Source organism: Ipomoea nil, unplaced genomic scaffold (genome assembly GCF_001879475.1).
Source record: "Ipomoea nil cultivar Tokyo-kokei standard unplaced genomic scaffold, Asagao_1.1 scaffold0987, whole genome shotgun sequence".
In the NCBI taxonomy this organism is placed as follows: Eukaryota; Viridiplantae; Streptophyta; class Magnoliopsida; order Solanales; family Convolvulaceae; genus Ipomoea; species Ipomoea nil.
The window spans coordinates 86,540-97,746 of record NW_017617415.1 but is presented as its reverse complement, the minus strand read 5'-3'; the positions used below and the strand labels follow the sequence as shown (position 1 = coordinate 97,746).

Genomic DNA, 11,207 nt, shown 5'->3' with positions numbered 1-11,207 from the left:
TCATTTTGTAGTTCAATGCGAGTTTGTCACATAATATTTCCCAATATATATATAGTATGCAAGCGGTTAATCTCAACTTTGTATATAAAACACACATATTCATAGAGAAAAAAAAAGGGAACTTGGATTAAATCTTTGACATAATTGTTACATTTTATTTCTAGAGCAATAAATTGAGATTGTATATCTATTCGTAGTTGAAAACAATAATTGGTTCAAGACTTGTAATTCATTCCACGTTTTTCATAAGACTTGAAGGCGTAAAAACAACTCTTGTGATGGTAACACTGGTATTGAGGGTAACACTTCCAAGATAAAATGATTACAAAGAGTTGTACTAATCCATGTAGATATCCGCCATGTATTATCAACGTGGATTGGTGTCGAATTTCACCAGTCGACTTCAAGGCTCCTCATCGAACTAAGCGTTCGTGAATTCCTTCACACGAGGACAAAAACTTGTGTGAGACCGTCTCACGGGTCTCAATCGGTGAGACGGGTTAGATCTTTGGTTAATGGATCAAGTATTTGATTAATGAATCAGATCATTGACCTTATTAATCAAAGATCCGACCCGTCCCACGGATTGAAACCCATGAGACGGTCTCACACAAGTTTTTGCCCTTGTGTGAAGGGATTCACTAATGCTTAGTTCGATGGGGAGCCTTGAAGTCGACTGGTGAAATTCGACACCAATCCACGTTGATAATACATGGCAGGTATCTACATGGATTATTACAATTCTTTGTTATCATTTGATCTTATCGCATGTATTTTGTACATTCTTGATGATTATAGTAGATTGGGCTAGATGGGGCGAAGATATTATCAGAATCATGTTCTCCCCGAAAGATGTCAAACTCATCTTAAACATTCCATTAGCTTTGCAGCAGAGACAAGATAAAATCATTTGGTCAGCAGAAGATGATGGATGCTTCACCGTGAAAAGCTGTTACAATGCAATCAGAGGCAACTTACAAGAAGCAGATACCAAACCTTGGGTAGCTGTTTGGCAATTAAAAATCCCTCCAACAACTAAAGTCTTTTTCTGGCGGGCCTGCACGAACAGCTTACCAACCAAAGATCTTCTTCGCAGGAAAATGGTGGATTGTGATGAGTTATGCCCTATGTGCAACATTGCTAATGAATCCATCTTTCATATGTTGGTGGATTGTGCCTTTGCTAGATCTTGCTAGAGGCTTTCAGGCTTGCATCTCGGTGACCCAAGAGACCTCTCCTTCCCTGCTTGGGTGAATCACAATATTTCTAGTCTTGATAAAGGGAATCTCTCACTGTTGGTGCTGGGTTGCTAGGAAATTTGGAAGCAGGGGAATGATAAGGTTTGGAATAACTCAATCAATCTTCATGAACTTCAACTCATTAGAATGGCCAAGAGCTTTTTTTAGGGGAATGAGAAGAGGTCAAAAAATTTACTTAGGCCTCAAATCAAACTGGTCCCAACCCATCGAACAAGTGGACATACCCGCAGCGGGGTATGATGAAGATGAATGTTGATGCGGCGATTAATAGCAACAGAGCAGCTATGGGCCTTGGGTGCGTGATTAGAGACGATGATGGAAACTTTATTGTAGCTCGTGGAACTCAATGGAGAGGTAATTCCACTCCCAGGGAGGCTGAAGCAGTCGCCATTTGTGAGGCTGTAAGCTGGCTAAAAGCACACAACTTTGATAATATGCAGGTCGAATCTGACTCCCTGCAAACTGTCCAGGCCATAAAAGCGACGAGCGGTCTTTCTTCTTTGCACTTGATCATTAATGATATTAAACACATGTTAGATGATTTCAGTGATGTGTTTGTTATGTTTGTTAAGAGATCAGCGAACTAGGCAGCCCACTTGTTAGCTAGGCACTCTAGATCTTTGTCTGACTCCTCGGAATGGTTCTATAACCGTCCTCTTATCATTTGTAATGCATTGTTATCTAATTTAAGTTAATGAATTTATCTTATTTTCAAAAAATAGTAGATTGGGCTTGGCCCAATTCACTTTTGGATCTCTACTCTTTGTCCCAATTGTCCATGGAGTAGTTATGATGTGCACCAAATAGTTATGATGTGCATCTGTATGCACCATGCATGGTGCATACAGATGCAAAAACGACGTCGTTTTATTAAAAACGCGCGTATTCCCTTTAAAAAAAATTCAGGTTCGATTCCTAGTAACAACATTATTTTGTTCATTCATTATGGAATTTTAGTTCATTGATTATGGAATTATAGTTCATCGATTATGGAACTATAGTTCATCGATTCTGGAATGAATTAATTTCACTTTTGGTCCCACGACTTTAGTGGATCTATCACTTTTGGTGCACAACTTTAAAAATTTTCAATTTTGGTGCCTAACTTTGTTGTTTTTATCAATTTTGGTCCTTTCAACCAAATTGACGACGAAATATTGCCGGATTTTATATTTTTAGGGGTAAAATCGTCATCCCAATGAAACATCTTCAATATCTAAACAAAATCACTCTAAAATCATATCTATAAGTGTTTGATCGATGAGAATAATTGGAAAGACGGACAGAAACTAGACACAGATCTATGAGATTTATAGCATCGACGATTGCCAAACTCTTATATTTCTCTTAACATGATTTTTCTTTTGTTTAGATATTGAATATCTTTTCTTGGGATGACGATTTTGCCCCTAAAATGTAAAATCCAGCAATATTTCACAGTCAATTTGATCGAAATGACCAAAATTGATAAAAATAACAAAGTTAGACACCAAAATTGAAAAAATTTAAAGTTGTGCACCAAAAATGATAGAAACTCTAAAGTCGTGGGACCAAAAGTGAAATTAGTTCATTCTGGAATTATAGTTCATCGATTATGAAATTTTAGTTCATAGATTATGGAATTTTAGTTCATTCATTCTGAAAATTTTAGTTCATAGATTAGATTATGGAATTATAGTTCATCAATTATGGAATTATAGTTCATCGATTATGGAATTATAGTTCATCGATTATGGAATTATAGTTTCGAACCTTTTTTTTTTTTTTTTTTTAAGGGGAGACGCGCGTTTTATAAAAACGACGTCGTTTTTGCATCCGTATGCACCATGCTTGGTGCATACGGATGCACAGCATAATTTGCCATGTGCACCCGTATGCAAAAACGACGTCGTTTTATTAAAAACACGCGTCTCCCCTTTAAAAAAAAATCAGGTTCGATTCCCAGCAACAACATTATGTTGTTCATTCATTCTGAAATTTTAGTTCATAGATTATGGAATTTTAGTTCATTGATTCTGAAATTATAGTTCATCGATTCTGGAATTGTAGTTCATCGATTCTGAAATTTTAGTTCATAGATTTTGGAATTTTAGTTTATTCATTCTGAAATTTTAGTTCATTCATTCTGGAATTTTTAGTTCATAGATTAGATTCTAGAATTTTAGTTCATAGATTCTGGAATTTTAGTTCATCGATTCTGAAAGATTAGATCCTGGAATTTTAATTCATAGATTCTGGAATTTTAGTTCATAGATTCTGGAATTTTAATTTATAGATTCTAGAATTTTAGTTCATCGATTCTGGAATTTTAGTTCATATATTGTTGCTGGGAATCGAACCTGAAATTTTTTTTTTTTAAGGGGAGACGCGCGTTTTTAATAAAACGACGTCGTTTTTGCATCCGTATGCACCATGGTGCATCCGTATGCACCATGGTGCATATGGATGCACATCATAATTTGCCTCAATCATTATTGTGTGGGCCATGGTCCACACAAGTTGTGTGGACCATATTTTGTTTATTATAGAATAGTGTACATTCAGTACAAAAATAATGTATATTGTATACATGGAATATACATTATTTTTATTCTGAGTGTACATTATATTATATAATATACATTCAATACAAAAATAATGTACTTTTAGTATATTAAAAATGTACTTTTTATTATGGTCCATGATCCATACAATAATTTGCCAATTTGCCTTGTCCATGGACTCCGTTTATTCTCTAAACCCAATAAACTATCGTCGGATTTTTACTTTTTTTGTCCCAATTGTTCTTAGGCTCAAGCCCATCACAATGATCACATATAATTATTTTTCTTTTCATTTTTATTTTATAACTTATTATTAAAATATGTTTACTTTTTAATTATTATTTTTAAGAAGAGATATAGCCATATAGGGGCTAAAAACCCATTTTGAGAAGAATCTTAAATCTTGAAAGTCGCCATTGAAGAAATCTCCCATTTACACATTTTGTGTTAGTATTATTATCTATAAATAGAAAGAAACGAATACGTAATCTAAAAATCGTGACAATCTACATTGACGAGTTCAATAGAGCAAGCCGAGGAGACTCTAAGGAGGGAAAATCGTTCTCGTGTCTACAATTTGGAAACCCTAACTCCAATCCATCTACCCTGCTAGGTTGCCACTACAATGTACAACCCTAATTACGATTCCAGATACGCTGACTCCAATTCCTATCGTCAACGCAGAAGGTACGTCCCATTTGTGTTAGGCACATCATATTCGTATTACGTATATAGAATTTGTTTATGCGCTTGAATAGAGTTATAAGTGTACAGATCTCTTTAATCTGCTATGAAGCTTAAAACTTTCGCAGTGGATGTTTATGAATTTTGTGTTTCTTGATTTTTAGTGATCTGATAGGGCCACCGCATATAGCCGGTGGAGCTGCCTTAAGTAATAGCCGTGGTGCCCCAACTCCTTATGGAGGTCCTGTGGTGGCTCCGCCACGTTATTCAGGGTTCCCTTCTTTCCAGACTGGTGGGAATGAGGATCGAGGTGGTGCTGGGCGGGGATTTGATTTGAGCCGAGGGGGTAGGGCTAGTGGGAGGGGGTTTGATAGAGGACACGGTGGACGTGGAGGTGGGAGATCTGGATATGATGGAGGGCGAAGTGGTGGCACAGGTAGGCATGGGGCACATGGCAGGGGGCGAGATGATTTGGATAACATTTCCCTTCCAAAACAAGATTTTGGAAACTTGGTTCGCTTTGAGAAGAACTTCTACTCTGAGAGTCCATCAGTGATGGCAATGACTGAGCACGAGGTTGCACTATATCGTGCAAGGCGTGAGGTTACAGTTGAGGGCACGGATATCCCAAAGCCAATTCGAATGTTCCATGAGGCAAACTTTCCTGGTAATACATTTGCTCTGACTGTTTATTTCTCAATTTTAATTGTATTAGCATTCTATGAAGTATTTTGTTTAATTACTTTTGTTTTATAGCGTATTGCCTTGAGGTTATCACAAGATTGGGCTTTGTTGAACCCACAGCCATCCAATCACAAGGATGGCCAATGGCCTTAAAGGGCAGAGATCTGATTGGCATTGCAGAAACAGGTTCTGGAAAAACTTTGGCGTATCTACTGCCTGCTTTGGTTCACGTCAGTGCACAACCACGATTGGGTTAGTACTTTTTCCATCTTCTGTTACTTCTTTTAGGCTGAGCATTACCTTTCCTTGGGTTATCATTCATGTTTTTTAACAAAAAAATAAAATAAAATATAGTGCAAGGTGATGGTCCCATTGTGCTAGTATTAGCTCCTACAAGAGAATTAGCTGTTCAGATCCAAGAAGAAGCTGTTAAATTTGGATCACAAGCAAATATAAGAATCACATGCATTTATGGAGGTGCTCCAAAAGGACCTCAAATACGCGATCTTAAAAGAGGTATGCATTCACCTATAAGTCATTTATTTAATTATTACTCCGTATATATTTTCCTCAGTCCTAAAAGTTTTATGGAATAAGATGGGTGAAAATGTTTGAAACTTTATTGTATGACAGGAGTTGAAATTGTCATTGCTACTCCTGGTCGGCTGATAGATATGCTAGAATCTCAACATACGAACTTGAAAAGGGTGACTTATCTTGTTTTGGATGAGGCTGATCGGATGTTGGATATGGGGTTTGAGCCTCAAATCAGAAAAATTGTTTCCCAGGCATGGATAATACTTTATACTTCAATTATTTTATTTTTATTTTTATTTTTCAAGTACTATGTTTAATAATTTTATCATTTATGTACTATGTACTATTTGAGTCATTCCTGGTACATAAACTGAAAGCTAATATTTAATTAATATTGTTCAAAGGCTTAATGTAGGTTGACCACCTAAATAGAGAAAATCCATTCTGTTAACCTTGGGGTTAACTTAGTTCCCAAACTTTGTGGCCACTAATTCCCCTCTTTGTTTTTTCACAATTCCCACCAAAATGCTGAGTCTACTTAGCAAAATGATTTGTGGTGTTACAATGTTGAGGGACTAAATCCCAATGTTAATGGTATGTGTTTTCCCCTGTATAATGGAAAGTTTGGGGAGTTAAAACCAACTTTTCAAAGTTTAGGGGTTCTATCTATATGTAAGAATCATCACAATGCAGTTTTTCTTTTGTTTTCTCTATATGCATTTTGGTTTATGCAGCAATTATTTTGTTTATAGCTTGACTTGCTTGAAATTGAGAGTTTTATCTGATCAATGCAGATTCGACCAGATAGACAAACACTGTATTGGAGTGCAACATGGCCAAAGGAGGTAGAACGATTGGCAAGGCAGTTTCTACACAATCCTTACAAGGTTTTTGACCCCTTGTTTCATGTTTGCATATATTGTAGTGTGCAAGTGCATCTGTATCTTGTCAAAGTCTGAGAGACGAAGGTGTATTTTACTTTTGGTTAATGCCTTAAACTTTCAGGTAATCATTGGGTCTCCAAATTTGAAAGCAAATCAATCTATAAGGCAAATTGTTGAAGTTGTTACAGATTCGGAGAAGTACAACAGGTATTATCTAATAACCTCAAGGTTGTGCCCTTATTTTTTGAGAAAGGGAAGAGGGCCAAATAGACCCTCGTACTTGTTACGTTAATGCAATTGGGCTCCTAAGCTAAAAATATATAGAAATAGAATTGACTCCTTGAATCTCAAAAAGTCATGCCATTGCTCCAATTAGCTGGTTGCCTCCTGTAATGATTCAACAATGAATGGTTTGGGATATTATGTGGATTAAGTAGCTAATGTGTTGATGATGATGATGGTTCTCCATCTTCTACTTGCAGAGTCTTCTATGTCCTTTGCAATAAAAATCAAGAATAAAAAGCAAACAAAAAAAGAAACCATTCTTTCTTGAAAGCAAATCGCTTAAGAACGTGAGGAGCAATCAAGCCATTCTTCTTCAGCCTTGAAGCTCCCAGAGAATTCCATTTCTTTAGCGTTAACTATGAGGGAGAATTTTATTTATTTTAAATTTTAAATCACTAGAAAGTAAAAACCCATACCTCAAATGCTTGGATGGAATAGCTAGAATTGTGAAGAGAAGATGCCAATTCCTAGCTGATATCATCCATGCCAACAAATCCAACCACGTTTTTAGAAGCCATTATTGCACATGGCAAAGCTTTAGATGAGTAGTGAGAAGTGAAGAGGGGTACAGTTGAAGCTTTGACCATGGTGAAAGAAAGGTGAAACAGATGGCTGTGGATGTGATAAGCTTTGACCACTGGCACTTGATGGGTAGTGGGAATTTAGGGTAGGCAATTTAATTTACATTCTAAGTTTACTCAGCGCAAAGGAGAATATCCATGTCAGCTAAATTATAAAGGGAAAATCCAGCTTTTCAATTTCAAATACCATGTCAACAGGATAATTTGAGGCAACTGGCTAATTGTATGAATTTTGAATGCTCAAGGAGCCAATTGTATGTTTTTGAGTTTAGGTGTCCAATTGCATTATTGTGACAAGTACAGGAGCACATTTAACTATTATGGCATTATCCCTTTGGGAAATGATAAGACTGTTCTGTTAATCTGCTATATAACCCTTCATGATTCTTTTCATTCAAAAGTTGATTTCCCGTTGCACTTGCAAGGTTGACTGGACTTTTGAAAGAAGTGATGGATGGAAGCAGAATTCTGATATTTGTGGAGACAAAGAAAGGATGTGATCAGATCACAAGGCAACTAAGAATGGATGGATGGCCAGCTTTATCCATTCATGGCAATAAAAACCAGGACGAAAGGGTCTGGGTACTGTCTGAATTCAAAAGTGGTAGAAGTCCCGTAATGATTGCCACTGATGTTGCTGCACGCGGTCTTGGTAGGGTTGTGAATGCTTAGACTTAGGAATTTCTGCTCTCTGATCCTAGGTCTTTAACACTAATACTTAGAAGAGTCTCCGGCTGCTGTCCACTTTCCTGAGAATATAATCTGTGGTTTGGGTAAAAATAGTTGGGACTATGCGTCTATGCCTAGTATGTGCTAACCACTACTAATTTGTTTGCACGAGTAGAATCTAGATTGCATTGACACAGGTGCATGTCTCTCATTAGACACTAACACATAGAAACATGCTTTTGAAAGAGTTGAAAAATGCTGAAAATTGTAGTTTTATTCTAAGAACAAACTTAAAAATATCAGGCTATGGATATAGTCTATTGCATGCTGGATACATCTGATGCGTGCAAGTGACTAACATGGATACACAAGCTTCTTACTAATATCTCTTCTTCACAAATGTAATAGTTTTTAAGGGTCTATTGTTTAGAACTCAGTTATCTGAGACTTAATTAATTTGCTTGAGAGTAGGGCAGGAAGAAGTAAGAACTCCATGCTAGATGCTTTTATTTTGATAGGTTGCATGCTAGGTATTTGTTTGATGCTAGATGCTATACACTTTGATTAATGACACACTTGACTCACTTTTCAACATCATTGACTGTTGCTTCATGTTACTGCATATTACCAAGGGCCTAATTTCTATTATTGTGACTTTGAGGAGGATTCACAAAGTCTTGGGAATTTATTTATCTTCTAAAAAAATATGAGAACTAGGAAATGGTCAACTGCAAGCTGGATGCATTCTTTGCATTAAAGTGATGTAGGATTTAGAACAGCCATCACAACACTCACATATTATTCCCGAGTCATCATTTTAACAGTAATTTGGGGATTCAAAAGTGTTCCTTGAAACATGTTAACCGGTAGCACAGAGTGCTTGTGCATGCAAGTGATAGACATGATGCATTGACCCATTAGAAATGTTTGGTTTCTTAAGATTTATTTGCCTGTAGATAGTGTGAAATTTATTAACTCCCAGGATTAACTGGAAATGGGTACTTGACTAACAGGAATTTGGATAAAATTTTATTCTTGTTCAGTTAACGGACTTGGTTTCAGTTGAATGGGTGGTTATATTTAGTTCTCCATTCCATCCTTTTAGTTGGAGTTCTGATGGAATGAATTCTTAGAAGTTTTAGTCAACCATTGGGTATTTTTGTATGGGAGATTGGCTTCTCATGATTAACAGTTTTCTATGTATTATTATCATTATACAAACACTACATGCATATGATTGCATAGTTAAAAGTGGTATATGGGCAATTGGTTTCTCATGGTCAAAATGGAAGCTAATAAGATAACATGAGCGTAAAGTAGCAAATGTAGTGATTATGTCCGACTTCACAGTGGTATTTTTAATTGAATATCATGAGACCTTTTCAATCTTTTTATGTTTCCCTGACAGTTAGCTTCAATCTGCATTAATTAAATTCTTGACAATCAAGCTTTTCAAAATTTCTAAAGACTGTATGTTCAAGAGGACCCTTGAATTGCACATATATTCCTTTGGAAGAAACTGTGTGGTGCAGGAGCCTTGCACATTGACTATCAACTCTATAATTGAGATGACCTCAATGGGTACTAGTGCTTGGTTGTAAGGCTACTGAAATTAGCTAGTCCAGTGGAAAGAGTGTTACTTATCTATTGAGAATGTATTGTGCTTTCATGCATTAGAGGATGTCAATCCAAACTTGGGATTATCAAAAGATTAGAATTTAGAAATAAAAATAAACAGAAATTGGCATAAAATGTGGTGGGGTGAATATGTTCATCTCATTTTAGGAAAATGTTAGATCTCATGTTTCGTCAATCTTTTAATTTAATTTAATTTTATTTTTTAAATTGTAATGGAGTATCAGATTTCTGATTTAGGAGGGGGGTATGTGTGTATGGTTATTAAACAAGGCAATATGATAGGTTATATTAACTGTTCTTTCTGTGTTGTACCAAGAGGTTTACCGGTGGACTATGTTTATACAAATTGGGTTTTTTTTTTTGGCATCCTTGACTTTTGGACCAGAAATGGTATGGTTCCAGTTATTGGTTCTAAGATTCTAATTTCTAAAGAATATGCTTGAGGTTAATGCTGCCCATCCACAGTTAACAAGCTGATTGTCGTGACAGCCCGGTTGACTCACAAGATTATTTAATGATTCATTATTTCATTTTTGGAGTTGTGGTGGTGGAGCTGCTCCTTATCCCTGCAAAGTTAAGGTGGGCACAATATATTAGGACTGTATTATCTTACACACAATCACTAAGATCTTATTAGTGCAGGGATAAGGTAGCAAGTTGCGAGTGTATGTGTGATCATTTTATTTTTTTTCAGTGTGTTCTTGATCTGATGATTGTTATTCTTTTGTAGATGTGAAGGACATAAAATGTGTAATCAATTATGATTTTCCTACTTGTCTTGAGGATTATGTTCATAGGATAGGAAGAACTGGTCGGGCGGGTGCCAAGGGAACTGCATTTACATTTTTTACCCATGGAAATGCAAAGTTTGCCAGAGAACTTGTTAAGATCCTTCAGCAAGCAGGTCAAATTGTTCCCCCTCAGTTGTCAGCATTGGCATGCCCCGGTGGTTTCAGCTCTGGAGGTATGTGTTATATATATATATATAGTTGCGGTTAGTGCCTTACAGCCAATGTTTGCCAGTTATAATACCGACGAGAAATGGTGCTGATAGATTGAATTTGATTTTTCTGAGCTTCAGGAAACAACTTCCGCTCTAGAGGGCGGGGAGGCTTTGGAAACCGTGGGTCGATTTCGGGATCTAATACAGTTCCACTTGGAGCGAAAAGACATTGGTAGTATTATACTGATCCTCCATAGATGTGTTGTTCACACTAGAAATAGCACATTCATGATAGTTCAGAGATCCCCTAGTCTTGTGCAGTACTAGAAATAGCTTACCCAGAAACTGAATTACTCCTCCTGAAAGCTTATATATTTGTTTTCTAAACTGTATTTCTAGTAGAATGCAATCCAATTGCTGTTTATTAACCTTGAAAAAGGTAGAGTTTGGTTTGCTGAAAGGATTTAGCGAACTAATGAATGATATTTCATCTATTCTAA

The 11,207-nt window shown here is 36.4% G+C and overlaps 1 protein-coding gene across 2 annotated transcripts; it reads left to right on the top strand.

Annotated features, from left to right (window-relative positions):
* Positions 1–4,229: 4,229 nt before the first annotated feature.
* LOC109180065 (DEAD-box ATP-dependent RNA helicase 20) lies at positions 4,230–11,207 on the top strand. Of its 2 annotated transcripts, none has more exons than XM_019329564.1 (10): positions 4,230–4,489; positions 4,651–5,153; positions 5,243–5,422; positions 5,525–5,686; positions 5,804–5,958; positions 6,502–6,594; positions 6,713–6,798; positions 7,883–8,109; positions 10,495–10,728; positions 10,840–11,207. In XM_019329564.1, the coding sequence occupies exons 1-10, from the start codon at positions 4,428–4,430 to the stop codon at positions 10,941–10,943; spliced, it is 1,806 nt and encodes a 601-aa protein (XP_019185109.1). In that variant the 5' UTR covers positions 4,230–4,427; the 3' UTR covers positions 10,944–11,207. The 2 variants fall into 2 exon arrangements, with proteins under 2 accessions (XP_019185109.1, XP_019185110.1); XM_019329565.1 differs by having other exon boundaries at positions 4,236–4,489; positions 10,846–11,207.

Coding starts and splice junctions, on each gene's coding strand:
- LOC109180065 (XM_019329564.1), top strand. CDS start 4,428: ATGTACAACCCTAATTACGATTCCAGATACGCTGACTCCAATTCCTAT. Junction 5,423..5,524: donor CAGTGCACAACCACGATTGG/GTTAGTACTTTT, acceptor AATAAAATATAG/TGCAAGGTGATGGTCCCATT. Junction 6,595..6,712: donor TTCTACACAATCCTTACAAG/GTTTTTGACCCC, acceptor TTAAACTTTCAG/GTAATCATTGGGTCTCCAAA.